The following is a 23,913-nucleotide window of genomic DNA, read 5'->3' on the forward strand; positions in this document are numbered from 1 at the left end:
TCTCCTCAGCCTGCTGGGCTCTTTGCCTCTTGGATACCCCACATTTATGTGAGCTCACATGCAATCGCTTTTCAAAAGCCTTAGCAGGCTGTAGAGTCCTTCTCTGTTGGTGCTTTATTGCAAACTTAGTTACTTCACTAAATGTACTTGTTTATGCCTAAGCTACCTAAGGTGAGACACATCCTCCTCCCGCCTCTCCCCTCCCCCCACCCTCACACCACATTCCCAGTCCCCAGCACAGTAGAGGCAGGTATGTGTTTGGTGTTTTGTGTGTGACTGGGTGTCTGCAGTTCTGTTTGCTTGCATCATTATATTATATAGTCCCTTAGAACATTCAGATGATTGTATCACACTGGTTTAAGTAGATCAATGCATTGCCCTTGTGACCCATGCCTGGCCCCTGTGTTCCAAGCAAGGCTAAAAACAGCCTCTTGGAGTCTTCACTGACTTCCTGAAAGTAAGAAGAAATAAAGTCTTCCAAGCAACATGGTTTGTTTGAGGAAAATTTATAAGATTTCGCTTGTACTCCATCCATACAGTGTCCTTTACCCTGAACTATTAGCCTAGCATCTGGGACGCTCCATACAGGGCTGGAGGAAGGAATCCTAGCCTAAGAAGAGATGGCTATTAAAGCACAATGAGCTATTTTTAGAGCATGGGAGATGAAGATGGCTATTTAGATGAAAGAAAAGGAAATGAATGTTTAAAATTCGCCAGCATGGGGCAAAATCAGAGGCTGGTTCGAGTGTCTGGACCAGTAGAATAGTTTGACTTCGAAGGAACAATTTGAGTGGTAAAATGTGATGCTTATGGGATATTCAGTGCCAGGGACCTTTCCCAGTGAGGGTCCAAGCTAACAGGGCAGTCAACCTGTGGAGGTGATAAGGGGTTGGCAGGGGGAGGAGTCAGGCCATGGTGCTCAGGGTGATTAGCAACCAGGCGATTTATTTCTGCAGGTCTCACAGATCAAAGATTAATGATTATCCAGGTACTACAGAATATGCGATTGATTTTTTTTTCATTACATGTCCAGGGTTACAAGTTCAGTTACAATTAGAAAATACAAACAGAACAGATTTTTGTTTTTATCATTGGCCCTATAACTCCAATTTAAAGAATCTAAAAAATGTCACCTCCCAAGAAAATGTATACATTATGTGACAGCCTGCTTTTAGGCTAGCGATGTCTGTTGTTTTAAGGCACTCCAGACAAACAGAAATTACCTAAACTGGTCTTCTAATGAATGGCAGATACTAACACCTAAATTCTTTTAGTATACATTTCATCATCTATGCTATAAAGTAGGAAAAGGTTCTTTTAGTCAATCTATCTTATTTCCTGAGTTCTATTCCTCCAGGGATAGATCCTGTATGACCTCTCTTTGTTTAAACTACATTCTCAGAGAGCTCTAAGCCTATAATAAAAAGAAACCTTGAATGTCTAACCTGTTCTCCAAGGCAGAGTTTATCAGTTGTGTCTGTTTACCCTGCACCAACTATACTGTTTGAGTTTGCTCAGGGGCTAATGCCCCAAGGAGATTCCTGGAGAAATGGCTTCATGTGCTTATCTATGCTTAATGATCTCCAGGGCACAAGGTGGACTTGGAAAATAATGACCACATAGCCTGGAGAGCATGGAATTCTGGCCACGGCGGCACTGACAGACTGGGAAGGGTGGTAGGCTTCATGGTGGGGCAGGCAGGAGGCCAAAGTTTCCTGTGGAGTGTGTGTGCTCAGAAGTAATGATGGACACCCTGAGACAGTTGTGAAATGAACTTCATCTTCATAGCCTCGTGCTTGTCCCCCTAGTCAGACCTCTCAATGATACTGTAAACTTTTTAGGTTATTGATGGTTGATGTTTTATTAGGAAGCTGGTTTAGTTACTGTATTATGTCTGTCAACAAAACACTTGACTCTTGGGAAGAAGTTTTCGAGGATGAAGGCTTCAGCAGAGCATGGCAGGGCTGGGCAGGTCACCTCAATGAGGACATTTATCACGACAGAGACACAGGAACACATAAGTCACTCATGTGTTTTAGAAAAATTGACTTTGGGCTTAAATGTAGCATTTGTTCTCCACAGAAGTCCTAGAGCTTGAAGTAAAATATTTTTAAATATATTGCTATAAAATTACAGTTGAAAAAAATAAATAAAAGTGAAGATGAAATTACTTCAGCTAGAAATAAAATCGTTAAACACTTTCAAACACCCTTTGCAAAAAAAACAAAAACCAAAGACAGATGATTTGTTTTTGTCTTTAAATATGTATATTACTTATTCTTGGCCCTCTTCCTATGGATAAGCACTCATATATACAATGATAGGTAGACAGAGACAGACAGACAGATGATAAAAAGATAGATAGATAAGCAGATAGATAGATAGATAGATAGATAGATAGATAGATAGATAGATAGATAGATAGATAGATAGATAGATAGAACAGAGAAGGCTTTTTAAAGTATCTGTAGCTCAGGTTTGAAAAGCAAAGGGAATTTTGAACCATCTCTTTCTGGGTCAAAATCTGTATCCATCTCAACCCACTCTCCTTACGTTCTCCACTTTCTCTCTGGAAAAAAAATGCTGTGGTTAAGAGAGCTTGCTGCTGCTTTTCAGAAAAGCTGAGTTGAACTCCCAGCATCCATATCAGACAGCTCACATCTGTTACAACCCCAGTTCCTGAGGATCCACTATCTTCTTTCTGGCCCCTGCAGGCACTTACAGAGAGGTAGCACACACACACACACACACACACACACACACACACACACACACACTTTTACACAAAAACAAAAAGAAAAGAATTAAAGCTTCCAGCTTATGATGTGCTCATCTCAGTACATCCCTACTTTAAGTTGAGGGACATCAGTAATATATAGTTTTTAAAGATAGAAACAAAAGAGCTGACCCCATTCTTCACCCCCTGTGTGGTGGTATGGGTGAGGAAGAGATGCCCTTCTCCCTCCTTGCCCCCTCACCCGATGCCCTGAGGTCACGAGAGCAGGATGCCTGCTCCTGCCCCTCACTGGCTGCAGCACTCAGGAGATCTGGCGCTACCCCTCATCTGCCATGGGGCAATGTGGATGAGAGATGCTCCTCTTTGGCCCTGTCTGCTGTAGTGGCTGAGTAGGCTCTGTTCCTTTCCTGGGCAGTATAGTAAAGCTGCCCCTGATGGTAGATGTGCAGGTGAGCTGGCCCCGAGGACATGAGAGTAGGAGAGAGGACCCTACCTCTTCACAGCTGAAGCACTGGGTGAGCTAGCTTGGGGCAGTGCTGGAGAGCTCTATCTGGTGGTACAGACCTGGGAAAGCTGGCAGGCTGACCAACTCCCAGGCCCAGATCAAGGGCTTTGAGTTGGCCAACTTGAACATCTACCTCATCTGTGATCTGCTAGACTGAGTGAAAGGGCCCATCCTGCAGACCCAAGGCTTCATGATCTCCATGACACAGGGCAACAACAGGATATCTGAGAGGAGTCCTTATAAGGATCCAGTATTGATAGTATAGCAGAAGCCAGAGGCCTCAAAACAGACCAATGACAGATACATTGCAACGAACATTTGCAAGTAAAGATACAATTTGAAAGTAAAATACAAAAATGTTATTTCTTGAAATTTTTTCTTTTCTTTTTTCCATATTTTTATTGGTTATTTTATTTATTTACATTTCAAATGATATCCCCCTTCTCATTTTCCCCTCCACAAACCCCTTATCCCTTTTCCCAACCCCCTGCCTCAATGAGGGTGCTCCCCCACCCACCTACCCACTCCAACCTCAGTGCCCTAGAATTCCCCTATACTGGATCATCAAGCCTCCACAGGACCAAGGGCCTCTCCTCCCATTGATTCCAAATAAGACCATCCTCTGCTCCATATGCAGCTGGAGCCATGGGTTCCTCCATGTGTACTCTGTCGTTGGTGGCTCAGTCCCTGGAGGGTTCTGGGTATTTGGTTGGTTGACATTGTTGCTCTTCCTATGGGGTTGCAAACCCCTTCAGCTCCTTCAGTCCTTTCTCTAACTCCTCCATGGGGGGCCCCACGCTCAGTCCAATGGTTGGCTGCGTGCATCCGCATCTGTCTTGGTCAGGCTCTAGTAGAGCCTCTCAGGGGACAGCTAGCTCTTCTTTGACTTCTACCATAGGACTTGATTATGGCAACTTCTGTTTTCTGGAACCTCACAGAAGATCTGAGTCTAAGAACTGCTGAATGGACTACTTCATGGAAGCAAGGACCTGTAGCTTCCTATACAGAATAGCTTCCTATTCTGCTATAACACAAACTCCATCTTTTGTCCCTTTCCAAATCACAGTACTTTTATTTTGGTGTTGATAGATATTTTTGACATAGTCAGGCTCCAGAGCACTGTCAGATATACACTCTATAGACATTTTCTCCAGTTGCTTGGACTGATGAATAAATCATTTAATCTCTTGACCATCCTTCTCGATTTATTTTGTTAATATAGTAGACTATAAACTGCTTTTTTTTTAAAATATGTGGCAGCTCACTTATTCTGAGTCGTATTTAAGAATCCTTTAGAAAAGCCTGGGTGAGGAGCATTCTCTCCTTTTTTTCTAAAAAAGTTTTTTTGCCACATTTAACATTTGATAATTGTGGTCTGAATATGCTTGGCCTAGGAAGTGGCACTATTAGGAGATGTAGCCTTGTAGGAGGAAGTGTGTCTCTGTGAAGGTGGGCTTTAAGACCCTCATCCTTGCTTCCTTCAGAGCAAGAGGTAGAACTCTCAGCTCCTCCAGTGCCATGCCTGCCTGGATGCTGCCATGCTTCCCACCATAATGATAATGGACTGACTCTCTGAATCTGTAAGCCAGCCCCAATTAAGTGTTGTCCTTTATAAGAGTTGCCACGGTCATGGTGTCTCTTCAGCAATAAAACCTAAGACAATATTTTTTTGTAGAAGATGCAACATGTTAATTTTACTCATCTGCAGGTCAAACAAGGTGCCTCAAAAGTTTTCAAAATGCACTTGAGTGAAACAAACCAGACACCACAAGATGAATACCACACATTCTTACACACTTATAGAAAAGAATAAGGCAGTCTTACAAAAGTACACAGTGGAATGCAGATCACTAGAAGGGGAAGTAAGGAGTGGGAAAGAACAGAAATGAATTCAGAGCATATCCTCTATGGTCTAGGAAGGATACTAAGAGGCAATGGCAGAGGTGTCAAGGAATGTATTTATAGACTTGACCAACTCATGACAGATACACATATGAAAATTTCAGTAAATTCCATTAATTTATACAACACTGTAATAAAGATTAATACAAAAACTTGTATTGCATGGGATTTCTTCCCCATATAGACAAACTCATTTTAAAACCATTGAAGGCTTTTCTGAGAACAACAGAAAAAGCAGGCCAGATCATCTGACCCAAAACAGCTTCTCTGGTGGTTTGAATAAAAATGGCCCCCACAGACTCATATTGAGTGTCACTATAAGGAGGTGTGGCCTTGTTGGAGGAAGTGTGTCACAGGAGGTGGGCTTTGAGGTCTCAGATACTCAAGCCAGGCAGTGTCACACTGTCTTCCTGCTGCCTGCTGATCTAGATGTAGAGCTCTCAGCACCATGTCTGCCCAGGTGCTGCCACGCTGCCCACCATGGCAATAATGGACCAAACCTCTGAACTGTAAGCCAGGCCCAATTCAATGTCATGGTCATGGGATCTGTTCACAGAAATGGAGACCTTAACTAAGACAGCTTCCCTAAAAGTGATCAGGTTTACAGCAAGTGACTAGCTGTTGTAAAATCAAAAGTGGGCAAAGCTGGTCAATGACAAAGTTTTAAAAGTCTTAGGATGAATGAAACATATTAAGATTCCTTAGGCTTTTAGAGAAATATGTCTCCCAAATGCAATCTTTCTAAAAGACAATATGTAGACATGCCAAACCAACACCTGAAATGCCACAGTTTATCTCTTGATTTTAGTATCATTTCTGGTATCCTCTATCTATCTATCTATCTATCTATCTATCTATCTATCTATCTATCTATCTTATCTATCAATTTTTATCTTAAAAATATTTTTAACTCTTCCTTAAATGATCAGTTCTCTTCCCTTCTATATAAACGGCTTTTTGCTTCTTTCGTCTTTTGCAAGCTTGTGTCTTCTCCCGTAATTTCTTATTTCTAATGAGTACCTTTGTTTTTACTTTTTTGGTTCTTTGTTGAATCTATAGATATGCTTGGTACAAAAGCTTTATAACACACACGAGGCTTATTTATTTTACTTCATTGGTTTTGGCGGGAGGTAGATGGGAGATTAGGTTTTCAAGATCTGGATGTGTCATTGTCGAAGTTAAACGCACACTGAAAGCTTCCTGCCTGCTGTGCACTCTCCTCACTGAACAATCCTGCCAGTGAATTAAGGGTGAGGGCAGAGGGTTTGTTGAAAGCAGACAGGAGGAAGCACAGTTGTGGCCCCAATTTGTGTAGCACACAACTTTGAAATCTGATTAACAGCCAATGTCCACAACAAAACCTATGCATGGAAATATGGGAACCACATGGTGGAGATGGTTCCTATTCGGATCTTATTAAAAATTTTTTGTTATTTTTTTCCTTTTTATTGGTTATTTTATTTATTACATTCCAAATGTTATCTCGCTTCCTGGTTTCCACTCTACAAACCCTCTATCTTATCCCCCCTCCCCTGCTTCTATGAGGGTGCTCTCCCACCTACCCACCCACTCCTGCCTCACTGCCCTAGTATTCCTCTATGTTAGGGCATCCAGCCTCCACAGGACCAAGGGCCTCCCCATTGATGCCCAACAAGGCCATGCTCTGTTACATAAGCAGCTGGAGCCACGTGTCCATCCATGTGTACACTTTGGTTGGTGGTTTAGTCTCTGGGAGCTCTGGGGGATCTGGTAGGTTGATATTGTTTCTCTTCCTATGGGGTTGCAAACCCCTTCAGCTCCTTCAATCCTCCCCTTAACTCCTCCATTAGGGACCCAGTGCTCAGTCCAATGGTTGGCTGTGAGCATCCACATCTGTATTGGTCATGTCCTAGCAGAGCCTCTCAGGGGACAGCTATGCTAGGCTCCTGTCAGCATGTTCTTCTTGGTATCAGTAATAGTGTCTGGGTTTGCTGTCTGCAGATGGGATGGATCCTTAGATGGGGCAGTCTCTAGATGACCTTCCCTTCAGTCTCTGCTCCACTGTATTTCCTTTAAACAGGAACAATTCTGTGTTAATGTTTTTCAGATGGGTAGGCGGCCCCATCTCTCAACCGGGAGCCAGGCCTAACCTCTGGATATGGTCTCTACATGTTCTTTCCCCTTGGTTGGCTATTTAGGCTAATGTTGTGCCTGTTGGGTTCTGGGAGCCTCTTGCTTTCCTAGTATCTGGGACTTGCTAATGGCTACCTCCATTTCCCAATCCCCCACTGCTACACACCTCATTTCAATTTCCTGAACCTCTGAACTTCTCCCCCATCTTCTCCCACACCTGATCCTGTCCCCCTTTTTCCCTCCCCCCCTTTCCCTCCTTGGTCCCTCCCTCATTCTATCTTTTAAAGGAGAGATGTTTCCAATCAAATTGATTCTTCCAAAGCAGACTTGAGGAACCAAGGTTCTGCAGCTTATTCTAGCTCTAGCTTTACCAGCGACATCAGATCTACTGGGGCTTCCCTTTCTTGGTGGGTCCCTCCCAAAGACGCTCTGGGAAAATGACGGTCTTTAACCCCAGGGTGACATTCACTCTTTAGTCTTAATTTCCCCAGAGATCCCAACTTTCATCAGAAGTCTGCCTATGGCTGTAACTCACAAGACTCGCCAAGGAACTCTAAAAACCTGTCCCAGGAGGTTGTCATCTTGTTAGCTTAATGAGTCCCATGACTATTGTCCAAATACTTCATTTACAAAAAGTTTTCCTACATGTCAAAGCCTCACCTCATTATGGCAGCCATTAAAGCCTCTGGCTTTTCCTCATCATGCCACATTCTTATGTGGTGCTTTGACTCTGCAGGGAGAGTTGGGGACACAAGCTGGCTGTCTATAGGAAAGCCCTCTACACAATTTTAGTGCTGGAATAACACAGCAATGTCAAACGTATTCCTAAATCTTCCCCCAAAAGGGGAGTGTGGACACCAGTTAGTGACTTGGTTGATTTTACTTAGAATTTTCACATTGACTTTTGCCTGCTCAAAAATCAGTGTCTACTAAAACATACAAAGAAGTGTGGCTATAGTGCATGCAATTCAAAAGCTAACATTTTTCATGCAATAGCTGATGATACCAGGCACGTTCAGGCTCATTTAAGGCAGCAGAGGCCACACCCCAAACAACCCACAGGAAAGTCACTACTACAGAGATACAAGGCAGCTCTAAGAAGAAGGACTAAAAATGGAAGTCTCAGCTGTCACGTTGGGGGAGTTAAAGTCATTCATGATGTCATGCTCATGAACCTTGCTTTCCAGGCTGGCCTGGATTATATTGTGAGACCTGATCTGACTAAGCATGAAAATATATAGAGATAGGTAGGTAGATAGATAGATAGATAGATAGATAGATAGATAGATAGATAGATACATACATACATACATACATACATATATAGATAGATACATAGATACAAAGATATATAGTAAGACCTGATCTGACTAAGCATAAAAAGATAGATAGATAGATAGATAGATAGATAGATAGATAGATAGAGATAGATACATGCATACATACATACATACATACATGCATACATACATACATATATACAAAGATATATAGATACATAGATACACACAAAGATAGACAGACAGACAGACAGACAGACAGACAGACAGACAGACAGACAGATAGATAGATGATACATACATACATACATTCCCTTCTCCTGGTACTTTCATATATATAATCTTTTGTCAGATGAATAGACTCTAATATTCTCTACACTATCAGGGTATTATTTTATTCTATCCCTTAAGTATTTGATTGTTTCTTAGTTAATAAAAACTCTATGAGGCTGGAGAGAGAGCTCAGGGATCCAGAGCTCTAGTTGCTCTTGCCTTCACATGCTGGCTCACTCCAGTTCCAGAGGATCTGACGCCCTCTTCTGGCTGCTTAGGGCACTGCATGCACATAGTGCACAGGCAAAACACAAATATACATAAACTTAAAATAAATAAGACTTTTTACAAATTATATATTCTAGATAAATACATATGTGTGTACATGGCATACAATTTGTGGCTTCAGAACATACATATTGTAGGATAGCTAGACCAAACTTTGGGCATTTTTACTTAAATTTTCAGTTCACTGGGGGAAAAAAACTAATAAAATTTGCTCAACCACTTTAGAATATAGACTATAACTATAGTCATTATGTTATATGCATGTGTGTGTCTGGGGGTATGTTCACACAAGTACAGTGTGCCCTCAGAGGCCAGAAGAAGGTGTCTGATGCCCTGGAACTGAGTGACAGGGAGTTGTGAGTCACTGCATCAATTTTGGGATCCAAAATCTGGTCTCTTGTAATATCAGTACATCTTCTTAACTGAGGCTGAGTCATCTCTCCAGCCACTAACTAAAACTTCATACTTTTGACAGACATTTTCCCATGCCCCTTTCTCCTCTAGCCCTTGGTAAACATTTTTTCTTATTCTATGCATTCAACATTCCAACTTTTTAAAATGTCCAATAATTAAGAAAATGTGGTGTTTTCTGATGCTTGTAATAATAATGTCCTTTAGTTTCATGTATGCTATTCCTACTGATAATTCATGACACTCCAGCTGGACTTCTTTTGCCTTTTCAGGATGTAAAGCATCCCAAAGAAGTTATGGTTTATGATACTTGTTACCCAGTGTCTTAGTCAGGGTTTCTATTCCTGGACAAAACATCACGACCAAGAAGCAGTTGGGGAGGAAAGGGTTTATTCAGTTTACACTTCCACATTGCTGTTTATCATTAAAGGAAGTCAGGACTGGAACTCAAGCAGGTCAGAGAGCAGGAGCTGATGCAGAGGCCATGGAGGGATGTTCATTACTGGGGTGCTTCTCCTGGCTTGCTCAGCCTGCTCTCTTATAGAACCCAAGACTACCAGCCGAGAGAGATGGTCCCACCCACAAGGGGTCCTTCCCCCTTGATCACTAATTGAGAAGATGCCCCACAGCTGGATCTCATGGAGGCACCTCCCCAACTGAAGCTCCTTTCTCTGTGATAATTTCAGCCTGTGTCAAGTTGACACACAAAACCAGCCAGTACACCCACTGGTGTATTAGTGAAACTCAGGTTGGTCCTATGTTTCCATTATTGTGAATAATTCTGCAATGTGTACAAGGTACAGGTGTTTCCCATTGGTGTACTGATGTCTCTTGTTTACAGGTACATAACTGGTCATGATTTTCAATCCTATCGAATAAGAAATCACATGCTAACTGTCCTTTTAAACTTGAAAGCAGGCCCTGGGCTGTTTTCTTAAGGTCTATTATAATTTGCAGTCAATTATCATGTATTCTTTGTCTCCATTTTCTCAAGTATTGAATTAATGGGTATTTGAATCTAAGGAATATTTGTCGCTGAGGAAATAATATCCTCATGTAGAAGGAGGAGGAGGAAAAGAAGAAGAAGGAAAAAGAGGAGAAGAAGGAGAAGGAGGAGGAGGAGGAGAAGAAGGAGGAGGAGGATTGAGGAGGAGGAGAAGAAGGAGAAGAAGGAGGAGGAAGAAAAGAAAAGAAGGAGGAGGAAGAGGAGGAGAAGAAGAAGAAGAGGAAGAGGAAGAAGAAGGAAGAAGAAGAAGAAGAAGAAGAAGAAGAAGAAGAAGAAGAAGAAGAAGAAGAAGAAGAAGAAGAAGAAGAAGAAGAAGAAGAAGAAGAAGAAGAAAGTGGTGGTGGTGGTGAAGAGAGGTAACTGAGAATGACCTTGACCTCTCAATTCTCTAGCACTTGTACAGTGGAAGCAGGAGTTTCGGGAGTTCAAGGTCATTCTCTGGTATTGTTTCAGTCTAGCCTAAGCTAAATAAGACTTAAAAAGAAAAAAGAAATTCAGAGGGTATGTATCTCAGCACTGAAAACCATCAATATAAATTTTCAAGTGAAAATTATTTGGCTGCTACAGCTGTGATTAACACTGAAAATATCTATTACCATAGTAATGAAACCAGATAAAATATAAATTGTATATTAATACAAATATCATATAAAAAGTTGTCCCTGAAAAAATACATGACTTATTTTTAAATATAGGTTACATTGAAATGTGAATTTTAATTTTTATATGTTTTTTATGGGATTGCTTAATCAGCTCTGCTTCTGCTCCCCAATTGGGAAGTGTGATAGATTCGGTTGTAAGTGAAAGCAAATGAGCTGTAGGTGCCAGGTGACAATTAATGGCACACACTCACAAACCTGTCATTTAAACCATGCCACCGGTGCATCTGCACAGGAAGACAAGGATTTGGGTGAACAAATGATTGGGGTCATGGGTCATAGTAGCCGATGCAAGGGTGCAATGGGCTTGGTTGATGCTTCTAAGTACCCTAAGAACCTGAACAAAGAAAATGACAAGTTCAGGACATTTAATGTCATAATTGTGGTCTCCATAGTATACAGATATTTGTGTCTTAAAATAAATGTCCATCTCATAGACTCAAGCCTGAGGTGTTTGAAATCAAACCAGGTTTTAGTGTGCCAACTATTATTTTCATGTGGCCTCATAAAACATTCTGTTTTAGTTCTCCAAGATAACCCACAGGGACCCTGAGGAGTCTTAGTCCATGGGACCTGGCAGGAACCAAACAAATTCCCAGAGCCAGATCCCTAGACAGCTCAAAGCACACTCTCTCCTTTCCCAGATGGACTGGCAGGAGAATCATTTCACAGCATTTAAGACGTGCAAAGGGAATGAGACAACTTCATCCATCCACACCTCAAGCAAGTCCTTGCCAGGGCAGGTGCCTTACTGCCTGACAGATGGTCCTACTGTCCATCTCACCACTTGATGGCCTCTGGACACAGAAAGTGAGCATCATTCCACCAGGTGAGAGCTGAGTGAAAGTAAAACAAACCAAAAAATATCTCTTCTGTGCCTAATTGTAAGATGTGCACTCTGTGTGTCAATCAACTTCTGTTTCTTTTAACAAAGTTCAAAGTCTACTTACTAATTTAGAGGAAAAAATATTTAAAAAGGCGAGCATTTTTTTCTATCACAACTGCTCTGAGTATAATTTCCCCACTGTGTCACAGCATATACCATCAGCTAGGCACAGAACACAACACATGCTTGTTACTTAGCAGGCTTGGTTAGACTGCAATGCCAGCTGCTCTAAAGCTCTGTTTCTAAAGTCGTCCAAGTGCCTTACACTTGCTCAGAATATTGACAATGACCTGATGGTTCAGACCAGAACCGTCTGAAGCAGACGCAAGGGCATTGCAATATTAATGCCTTCATGACCAGAGAGTGAACTCAAGGCCAGTTAACTATTGACTAACTCAGTAAGACTTTATCTTAAGCATCTTCTCAAATGTAATCACAGATGTCAGTGGTTAGCCACCTGAGTTTGCAGGCCTGTGTGTTGCTTTCTCTGGTTCACAGTAGCAGAGGAAGGACACAGCCTACTGTAAATCTCACAGACCAAGTAGGGCTGGGACTGACTCTGCTGCTATAGGGTGAAGCTTCCCTCCAAAAAAGCAAATTGACAGAGGGAAGATCAAACAAATGTATTAAGATGGTAAAACACACCACCTGCTGTTAGAAACTGTCAGGTCCTCAGAGGATTCTGCTGAGGAGGCAAGTTTCACATCCATGTTAGACATGGTTTTCTGAGGGCCGGGGGTCACTGAGTAGCTGGTGGTGGGATGTACAGAGAGTACCTCAAGACTGGATCAACATTCAGTCTTTGTGGAGATGCTTGGGAGCATGAAGGAGAAAGCAGTGTGTCTTTACTTGGAAGGCTGAGGTGCAAGGTTGATGTGGAAGGCTGAGGTGGAAGGCTGAGGTGGAAGGCTGATGTGGAAGGCTGAGGTGGAAGGCTGAGGTGGAAGGCTGAGGTGGAAGGCTGAGGTGGAAGGCTGAGGTGGAAGGCTGAGGTGGAAGGCTGAGGTGGCAACAGAATGAGAGCGTAGCCTTTGTGTCTGAAGAGCAGGGGTCGGGGCACTGCAGGAGACAAGATGATAAGGAAGAACTCAGACAAGGCCATCGTTAGACAGCTCCAAATGGAGCCCACCATGAGAGGAACACACCTCTACTCTGCTTGACCTCTTGGCAGCCGACTCAACCTCCTCCAGGACCTAGAAATACCCTAAACAGAAGACACAAAGATACTTGGTGCCAGGGTTTGAGTTCTTCTCCTCTGGCTTAACTCTATTTTGAAACCTAAGTTCTACATAGATGTAGACAGAGAGATAGAGACACAGAGAGAAGGTATTTATGTAGCTATATACTTATGAAGATGTAGATATACACATATATGAATATTAATACACAGAGACTGAACTACATATATAAATATGAATGTAAAAAATTTTAAAGTACATACATACATGAGATGGCTTTTCACCTGAAACCATGCAAAACTTAAGAGGAAAAGAACGTTGACTGATGTCTCCTCTTCCCCTTCCTGCTCCTCAACCCTCTCTCCTCCGCTCCTCTTTTCCTTTCTACCTCTTGTTCTTCCCTCTCTCTCCCTCCCTCTATTCACTTTCACCCCTCTGCTCTTGCCTAATCCAATCCTCTTCCTTTTAGTTAATTCATCCCAATGCCATTTACATAGGCTGTTTCATCGACTTAGTTTTCTGATAGCAGCCACACCTCTGTAGTCAACGTGGAACTGTACACACATGTCCTGAGCCTGCCTATTGTTTCTGTCCCCTTCCTCAGCTGTGTGCGGCACTGCATCTGAGCACAATCTGAGCAGACATGTCCAATCACACAAGAGTGACTCACTTCATCCTCAGGGGCTTCTCAGATATCCCACAGCTGAGATTGATGGCCATACCAGTTTTCTTGCTCATTTACACATTTGGCCTCCTGGGGAACCTGTCCATCATCACGGCTGTGACAAGAGACAGTCGACTCCACTCTCCCATGTACTTCTTCCTGAAGAATCTGTCTTTCCTGGACATTTGCTACACCTCAGCCACCATCCCCAAGGCAGTGGTGATATCCCTCACAGGCTCAGGGGTCATCTCCTATCAAGAGTGTGTAGCACAGCTCTACATATTTCTCACATTCTCTTCTTCTGAATGCTTTCTGCTCACAGCCATGGCTTATGACCGGTGCCTGGCCATCCTCAGACCACTGATCTATGGAACCATCATGAGCCACAAATATTGTTCTGCATTGGTGGTCACTGCCTGGGTAGGTGGGGCCATCTACTCAGCCTTTCATACATTCAACACCTTCTCCCTTCCCTACTGTGGACCCAATGTTATTGATCACTTCTTCTGTGACATCCCTCCAGTCATGAGACTGTCCTGCACTGACTACCATCTCAGTGAGGAGGTGGGCTTTGCTGTCAGTAGTTGCATTGTCATGAGCTCCTTTGCCCTCACAGTGGTCTCCTATATTGGCATTGTGGCCACAGTTCTTTGCATCCCCTCAGTAGAAGGCAGGTGGAAAGCCTTTTCTACCTGCTCCTCTCACCTGACCACAGTCATCTTGTTTTATGGAACTGGGAGCTTTGTGTATCTGAGGCCCGCCTCTCAGTACTCCCCGACCCTGGGTCCCCTGGCATCTATTTTCTACTCTGTAGTCACACCATCTCTGAATCCAGTTGTCTATTGTCTGAGGAACAAAGATATGAAGTTTGCTCTACAGAAACTTTATTGTGGGAGAAAGTACTGAGACCTTGAAGACTACAGTGTGTGACACTGATGGTTGTTTTTGGAGCCAACTGTTTGACCCACACATACCTTTCCAACTCTTATAACACTTGATATTGCTGTTGAAACCAGTTTTAGAGCATGCCAGAAGCCACACCAGTCCCCGCAGTGACGTTTTATCTCCAATGGATTCTGTACCCTATTCTGGCCTCCATGGGCAAACCTAACTATGTGCACTTACCTGTATATATAATACCCATATAGAAACATTTAAAAAAAAATAATGTATCTCAGAATATTCTAAAAGTAACAAAACTGAATGACTGCAATCAGGTGAAAAATTTATAACTAGATAGATTCTTGCTAACAAAAGACAAGCAAAAAAATCTGCCATCAGAGACCTCTGATCTATATTCAAGTCACAAACCTGTTTGTTGATTGGTGTTCAACTCACCTGCTTTCTAGATACCCAGTCTTATGTTACATGGTGGCCTAGACTGTCATTTACTGTCCTTCTCGTCTCTGTTTGTAGAGCCTGGATTTGTACACAAGGAGATGACCAGCCAGCTGTGGCTGATTGACGCCCTCATCCCAGGCTCTGGAGCTATGGCAGAACTCTCAGGAGCACTGTGTGTACTGAGTGAGTGGCAAGTCCCCTTGTGGAACAGACTTGCTCTCCATAACCACATCCTGTGTCTCTGCCTCTCTTTTGCTGTGAATACCATACACCTGTTGGATTTCCACTGGAGGTCTTTGCCGACCCAGAAGAGGGAGTGTCCTATGTCAGTGCTAAGCCTTGTCACCAGATGTGCCTTGTGGGTTTTGCACACTTCAGGAACAGCCATTCTTACTGCCAATCTCACTGTCTCCCAACAGGCTCACCAATGTGATTTTTCCCCCCACAGATCGTTGTCTCCTGGCTCTGGGCATTGCCTTTGTGTGTATGTATTTATAGTTGGAATCTGTCCTTCTGTTTTCAGTGAAATTCTTAAGTTCCTTTCTAATTAAACATTCACTCACGTCAGTTCATGGGAAATGTCGCCTCGTCCTATATACTGCCAGGATTGCCCTTTTGCGGTTGTTCTTGGTTTGATTCTCTTTTCCTTAATTTATTTTTATTTTATGTGTATGGGTGTTTTGCCTCCATGTGTGTGCTTGTGCCGTTTTGTGCCTTGGGTCCATGGAGATCAGAAGAGGGTCGCAGTTCCTGGAGATGAAGTTACAGATGGTTGCGAGGCACTGTGTAAGTGCTGCAAATCAATCAGCGGTCCTTTGAGAAAGCAGCAGATGCTCTTGCCCATCTCTCCTGGCTCTTGGGTCTCATTTTAAAGACAGGATCTGAAGTATCCCCGTAGCTTCAAACTCAGTACGTAGTCAAGGATGACCATGAACTTGCTCTTCTGCCTCAGCTTCCCAAGTGTGGCAGTTATTGGGAGGACTCATAAGAGTTTCCTGTTCAGGGTCCTGGGTCATGGCACCCCAGCTCAGTATCTTGGGGTCTGTATTATTGTTTGTTCCTCAAAAGTGACATTTGTGTTGGATACTATGAATCTCAAGTCAAACATGTAAAATCTAACATTGAAAATAAATGAAAATTAACTGTCTTCTCATAAGAGATGTGACCATATTTTGTGATCTTAAACATTCGCAATGTTTGGACATTTCCCTCTCTTAGATCATCATCGAGTTTTACAGAAACAAATATGTTTTCCGAGGGAGTCAGTCTGACAGAATGAAATCGACATGGAGAATGTGAAGGCACACAATTCATTACTAGTGCTTCCTGGTGGTGATGTTTTCTCTAATGCTGGAGGGATTGCATGGGTATTCTCTTATGTGTCTGTATTACACACAAAGTGGTTCTACACTGTCATTTTTAAATTGCCCTAAGTGATTTTTTTAAAAGAAGCATTTCAAAAATTCATGAACATATACAGGAGATTTTAAAAGAAGTATAACTGATATGCAAAAAATTGAAGACAGAAAGGTGGAAAATAATTCAGAAACATTTACAAATGTGACAGTTAAATCTAATTCTGTCAGTAATAATTTTTAAATATAAATTACCAAAATATACTGTTGAAGGACAGAGTAACCTGCAAAACTGATCATACCCATAAACCCAGCATTGTTGAGGCAAGGGCAAGAAGACTTCTATAAATTTGAGACTAGCCTGGTCTACATAGGAAGTTCAAGGCCACTCTGGGCTACAAAGTAAGACCCTGCCTTAAAAAATGATAGATTATTATTCAAACAAGCAACTATATTGCATCTGTCCATTTAAATATATATACAGATAGATACATGAAATCTGAAGGTTAAGGAATTGAAGCATATGGGGACTAGAAAGATAGCTCAGATGGTAAAAAGCCTCTATCCACAGACACATACATTAACAAAGATACAAACATGCATGCATTCATATGTGCACGCCACACACACATACACAAGAAACAGAAAAACCAAACAGAGACACAGTGAGACACTATCAGGCTCAGTTTTCCAGAAAAAAAACATAGAAGGATACAGATTCCCCATGCTCATATCTGATGTCATTGCTTGTCCTCGTATTTCATTGTTTGTGGGACCAGGGGGGTATAAAATGTAGACTCCATGCTTATCAATTTTCTGGCCCAAAAGCAAACATTGTCTGACTGTAACCTGTGCTACTCAACGTTTAAAGGACTGTATCTCATGTACACATACAAACTTTCTACCTCAAATAAATCACAAGAAGCTTTGTTCTAACTAGCCTACTCACCGTCCTCCCCTTTGGAGAAGTGATCCCCACCTTTCAATGATACATTTTGTATCACAATATCATGAATGAATGATAATGTTGGAATTCATGAACATTATTTAGTTTGTAGACCCATGTTACATGATCCTGAAACAAAAATGTATTTTGAGCATTATTTTTGTACCTTGTCTCCTACCGTTCTCAGGCTTGGGTTCAACTTCTTGCATTCCCATTGAACCTTGTCACACATGGGCTCTGAGGTGACCTGATAATCTAAGAATGGGGCTCAGAACCTGAAGTGGATCACAGAAGCCCACAAGGGCTGTGTCTGGTCCTGCACCACGGCTCAAACACTAGAAACAGCCTGTTCCACGTGGAGACATCTGTCACTCTGAGGGAAAGTTCTACAGAACTGCATCTTCATTCACTAGTGTCTTAGTCAGGGTTTCCATGACTGTGAAGAGACACCAGGACCATGGCATTGCTTTTAGAGGAAAACATTTCATTGAAGCTCGCTTATACTTTTCAGAGGTTTAGTCGATTATCATCATGGTGGAAAGCATGGTGGCATGCAGGTAGACATGGTGCTAAAGAAGGAGCTGAGCATTCCCCATCTTGATCCTCAGGCAGGAAAAGGAGACTGCCACACTAGGCCTAGCTTGAGCATAGGAGACCACAAAGCCCATCTCCACAGTGACATACTTCTTTTAACAAGGTCGCATCCCAATAGTGTCACACCCTATGGCCAAACATTCACACACCAGTTTTATGGGGCAATTCTTGTTCATACCGTTCCAACTACAAACACGGTCTTCAAACAGGACAGGATTAAGCAGTAGGTGGGATCCCTTCCACATCCCGACCTTGAAATGTTGCCAATGAAGGTGTGAGCAACAAGCACCTATGAGTGAGGCCTAAACGAATGCTTAACATTCTTCACGTGGAAATGAAACTAAATCTACCTGTTCTCCTATCTTATTCTTTTAGTCAAATACATAATTATGCCACTTTATAAAAATGAACACATTCCCAGCTCCCACATGGCAGACCACAACCATCTGTTAAGTGTGATGCCTCGTCTCACCTCCAAGGCTTGTGCACATACATGGTGTGTATACACATACAAGTAAACACTTTTTAAATAACTTTTAAAATTAGGCAAGACATTTTGCCTGTCTGTAATCTGAAAATGGATGGGAGATGTAGACATGTCTCATGAAAACACTAGGACTGGACATCTCTTTATCCAGTAGTGCCTGTTCTCTTCATGGGTGTGGGCTGTTTGCTCACTACACTTCTCTGAAATGTGAGAAGTCTCTCCACTCAGACAAGACAGACTTACAGGATTGCTTTCGTTTTGATTGATGACAGCCAAGCCCTGGGTACCATCCTCATTCTAAGCATCTTGGCCCCGAGTTGGAAATCTTTTTACTGTGAATGCCTCCAGTCATTCCTGGGCTCTTTCTTTAAAGTACTATGTGGATTAATTACAACAGCATCAGACCATATTTTCTCATGATATAAAACTGCTGTAATTAAAACCATTTGATGGGGAAGAAGTGTTCTCTTCAAAAACAATGCTGGGAGGAAGGACATACACATGGAGAAAAATAAAACTAGACACTTAATCTCATCTGCATCCAAAAAATCAGCCTGAATAAACTGTAGTGTTAAATATAAGCCTCCAAACTGTGAATATATTAGACAAAAAAAAAAAACTCCATGGTTTGGGGCTAGGCCTGATCTGTCTAAGAATTTCATAAATTCATTGTTTTTAAGAGCTGAGTAGTACTCCACTGTATAAATGTACCACATTTTCTTTATCCATTCCTCTGTTGAGGGATGTCTGGGTTCTTTCCAGCTTCTAACTACTACTAATAAGGCTGCTATGAACATAGTGGAGCATGTGTCCTTATGACATGTTGGAGCATCTTCCGGTAGTACTATGTCCAATTTTCTGAGGAACTGCCAAACTGATTTCCAGAGTGGTTGTACCAGATTGCAGTCCTACCAGCAATGGAGGAGTGTTCCTCTTTCTCCACATCCTTGCCAGCATCTGCTGTCATCTGAGTTTTTGATCTTAGCCATTCTGACTGGTGTGAGGTAGGATCTCAGGTTGTTTTGATTAGCATTTCCCTGATGTTGAACTTTTTTTTTAACGTGCTTCTCAGCCATTCAGTATTCCTCAGTTGAGACATCTTTGTTTACATCTTACCCCCTTTTTTGGGGGGGGTTGTTTTTTGTTTTTTGGGGTTTTTTTGGGTTTTTTTTTGTTTTTGGTTTTTTGAGACAGGGTTTCTCTGTATAGCCCTGGCTGTCCTGGAACTCACTTTGTAGATCAGGCTGGCCTTGAACTCAGAAATTCACCTGCCTCTGCCGTCTGAGTGCTGGGATTAAAGGCGTGCGCCACCACACCCGAATTTGTACCCCATTTTTAATAGGGTTATTTGGTTTTCTAGAGTCCAACTTCTTGAGTTCTTTCTATATATTGGATATTAACCCACTATCAGATTTAGGATTGGTAAAGATCTTTTCCCAATCTGTTGGTTGCATTCTGGTCTTATTGACAGTGTCCTTTGCCTTACAGAAGCTTTGTAATTTTATGAGGTCCCAATTGTCAACTCTTGATCGTACACCACAAGCCATTGGTGTTTTGTTCAGGAATCTTTACCCTATGCCCATATCTTCAAGGCTCTTTCCCACTTTCTCCTCTATAAGTTTCAATGTCTCTGGTTTTATGTGGAGCTCTTTGATCCACTTAGATTTGAGTGTACAAGAAGATAAGAATGGATCAATTCACATTCTTCTATATGATAACTGCCAGTTGAGCCAGCACCATTTGTTGAAAATGCAGTCTTCTTCCACTGGATGGTTTTAGATCCTTGGTCAAAGATCAAGTGACCACAGGTGTGTGGGTTCATTTCTGGGTCGTTCAATTCTGGTTCCATTGATCTACCTGTCTGTCACTATACCAGTTCCATGCCATTTTTATCACAATTGCTCTGTAGTGCAGCTTGAGGTCAGGCATGGTGATTCCACGACAGGTTCTTTTATTGTTGAGAATAGTTCTTGCTATCCTAGTTTTTTTGTTTGTTTGTTTGTTTGTTGTTTTTTAAATTCCAGATGAATTTACAAATTGTCCTTACTAACTCTGTGAAGAATTGAGTTGGAATTTTGAAGGGGATTGCATTGAATCTGTAGATTGCTTTCAGCAAGGTAGCCATTTTTACTATATTAATCCTGCCAACCCATGAGCATCAGAGATCTTTCCATCTTCTGAGATCTTCGATTTCTTTCTTCAAGACTTGAAGTTCTTATCATACATGTCTTTCACTTCCTTAGTTAGAATCACACCACAGTATTTTATGTTATTTGTGACTATTTTGAAGGGTGGTGTTTTCTTTCTTAGCCTGTTTATCCTTTGTGTAGAGAAAGGCCACTGATTTATTTGAGTTAATTTTATATCCAGCTACTTCGCTGAAGTTGTTTATCAGGCTTAAGAGTTCTCTGGTGGAATTTTGGGGTCACTTATATATACTATCATATCATATGCAAATAGTGATATTTTGACTTCTTCCTTTCCAATTTGTATCCCTTTGATCTCCTTTTGTTGTCGAATTGCTCTGGCTAGGACTTCAAGTATTTTATTGAATAGGTAGAGAGAGAGAGTGGGCAGCCTTGTCTAGTCCCTGATTTTAGTGGCATTGCTTCCAGTTTCTCACCATTTAGTTTGATGTTGGCTACTGGTTTGCTGTATATTGCTTTTATTATGTTTAGGTATGAGCCTTGAATTCCTGATCTTTCCAAGGCTTTTATCATGAAGTGGTGTTGGACATTGTCGAATGCTTTCTCAGTATCTAATAAGATGATCATGTGGTTTTTGTCTTTGAGTTTGTTCATATAGTGGATTACATTGATGGATTTCCGTATATTGAATCATCCTTGCATCACTGGGATGAAGCCTATTTGATCATGATTGATGATCATTTTGATGTGTTCTTGGATTTGGTTTGCGAGAATTTTATTGAGTATTTTTGCATCAATATTCATAAGGGAAATTGGTCTGAAGTTCTCTTTCTCTGTTGGGTCTTTGTGTGGTTTAGGTATCAGAATAATTGTGGCTTCGTAGAACAAACTGAGTAGAGTACCTTCTGTTTCTATATTGTGGAATAGTTTGAGAAGTATTGGAATTAGGTACTCTTTGAAGGTCTGATAGAACTCTGCACTAAACCCATCTGGTTCTGGGATTTTTTTGGTTGGGAGACTATTAATGACTGCTTCTATTTCTTTAGGGGATTTGGGACTGTTTAGATCATTAATCTGACCCTGATTTAACTTGGTACCTGGTATCTGTATAGAAAATTGTCCATTTCATCCAGGTTTTCCAGTTTTGTTGAATACAGGCTTTTGTAGTAGGATCTGATGATGTTTTGGATTTCCTCAGGTTCTGTTGTTATGTCTCCTTTTTCACTTCTGATTTTGTTAATTAGGATACTGTCCCTGTACCCTCTAGTTAGTCTGGCTAGGGGTTTATCTATCTTGTGGATTTTCTCAAAGAACCAGCTCCTGGTTTGACTGATTCTTTGTATAGTTCTTTTTGTTTCCACTTGGTTGATTTCAGCCCTGAGTTTGATTATTTCCTGCCATCTACTCCTCTTTGGTGAATTTGCTTCTTTTTGTTCTAGAGCTTTCAGGTGTGCTTCAAGCTGCTAGTGTATGCTCACTGCAGCTTCTTTGTGGAGGCACTCACAGCTATGAGCTTTCCTCTTAGGACTACTTTCATTGTGTCCCATAAATTTGGGTATGTTGTGGCTTTATTTTCATTAAACTCTGAAGTCTTTAATTTCTTTCTTTATTTCTTCCTTGACTGAGTTATCATTGAGTAGATTGTTGTTCAGCGTCCACATGTATGGATTTTTAATATGGATTGTCTATTATTTATGTTTTTATTGAAGATCAACCTTAGTCCGTGGTGATCTGATAGGATGCATGGGAATATTTCAATATTTTTGTTATCTGCCTAGGCCTGTTTGTTGACCAATTATATGGTCAATTTTGGAGAAGGTACCATGAAGAACTGAGAAAAGGTATATCCTTTTGTTTTAGGATGAAATGTTCTGTAGATATCTGTTAAATCCATTTGTTTCATGACTTCTGTTAGTTTCACTGTGTCTCTGTTTAGTTTCTGTTTCCAGGATCTGTCCATTGATAAGAGTGAGGTGTTGAAGTCTCCCACTATTATTGTGTGACGTGTAATATGTGCTTTGAGTTTTAGCAAAGTTTCTTTAATGAATGTGGATGCCCTTGCATTTGGAGCATAGATGTTCAGAATTGAGAGTTCATCTTGGTAGATTTTACCTTTGATAAATGAGAAGTGTCCCTCCTTATTTTTTTTTTGAGAACTTTAGTTAGAAAGTTGATTTTATTCTATATTAGAATAGCTGTTCCAGCTTGTTTCTTGGGACTATTTGCTCAGAAAATTGTTTTCCAGCCTTTTACTCTAAGGTGGTGTCTGTCTTTGTTCCTGAGGTGGGTTTCCTGTATGCAGCAAAAGTTAGATCCTGTTTACATAGCCAGTCTGTTAGTCTATGTCTTTTTATTGGGGAATTGAGTCCACTGATATCAGGAGATATTAAGGAAAAGTCGTTGTTGCTTCCTGTTATTTTTGTTCCTAGAGTTGGAATTCTGTTCATGTGGCTATCTTCTTTAAGTTTGTTGAAAGATTATTTTCTTGCTTTTTCTAGAGCATAGTTTCCCTCTTTGTGTTGAAGTTTTCCCTCTATTATCCTTTGTGATTTGCGGAAAGATATTGTGTAAATTTGGTTTTGTCATGAAATACTTTGGTTTCTCCATCTATGGTAATTGAGAGTTTTGCTGTGTATAGTAGCCTGGGCTGGCATTTGTGTTCTTCTAGGGGCTGAATGACATCTGCCCAGAATCTTCTGGCTTTCACAATCTCTGGGGAGAAGTCAGGTGTAATTCTTATAGGTCTGCCTTTGTATGTTACTTGACCTTTTCCCCTTACTACTTTTAATATTCTTTCTTTGTTCTGTGCATTTGGTGTTTTGATTATTGTGTGATGGGAGGAATTTCTTTTCTGGTCCAACCTATTTGGAGTTCTGTAGGCTTCTTGTATATTCATGGGCATCTCTTTCTTTAGGTTGGGAAAGTTTTCTTCTATAAGTTTGTTGAAGATATTTACTGGCCCTTTAAGTTGGAAATCTTCCTTCACATCTATACCTATTATACTTAGGTTTGGTCTTCTCATTGTGTCCTGGATTTCCTGGATGTTTTGCGTTAGAATCTTTTTGCATTTCACATTTTCTTTGATTGTTGTGTCAATGTTTTCTATGATATCTTCTGCACCTGAGATTCACTCTTCTATCGC

At 41.4% G+C, this 23,913-nt stretch overlaps 1 protein-coding gene across 1 annotated transcript; it reads left to right on the forward strand.

Annotated features, from left to right (window-relative positions):
- Nucleotides 1–13,798: 13,798 nt before the first annotated feature.
- Nucleotides 13,799–14,872, forward strand: Olfr313 (olfactory receptor 313). The gene has a single exon (NM_146536.2). The coding sequence runs from the start codon at nucleotides 13,881–13,883 to the stop codon at nucleotides 14,805–14,807; it is 927 nt and encodes a 308-aa protein (NP_666747.2). The 5' UTR covers nucleotides 13,799–13,880; the 3' UTR covers nucleotides 14,808–14,872.
- The last annotated feature ends 9,041 nt before the right edge of the window (nucleotides 14,873–23,913 follow it).

The sequence above is a fragment of the Mus musculus genome, chromosome 11 (genome assembly GCF_000001635.26).
Source record: "Mus musculus strain C57BL/6J chromosome 11, GRCm38.p6 C57BL/6J".
In the NCBI taxonomy this organism is placed as follows: Eukaryota; Metazoa; Chordata; class Mammalia; order Rodentia; family Muridae; genus Mus; species Mus musculus.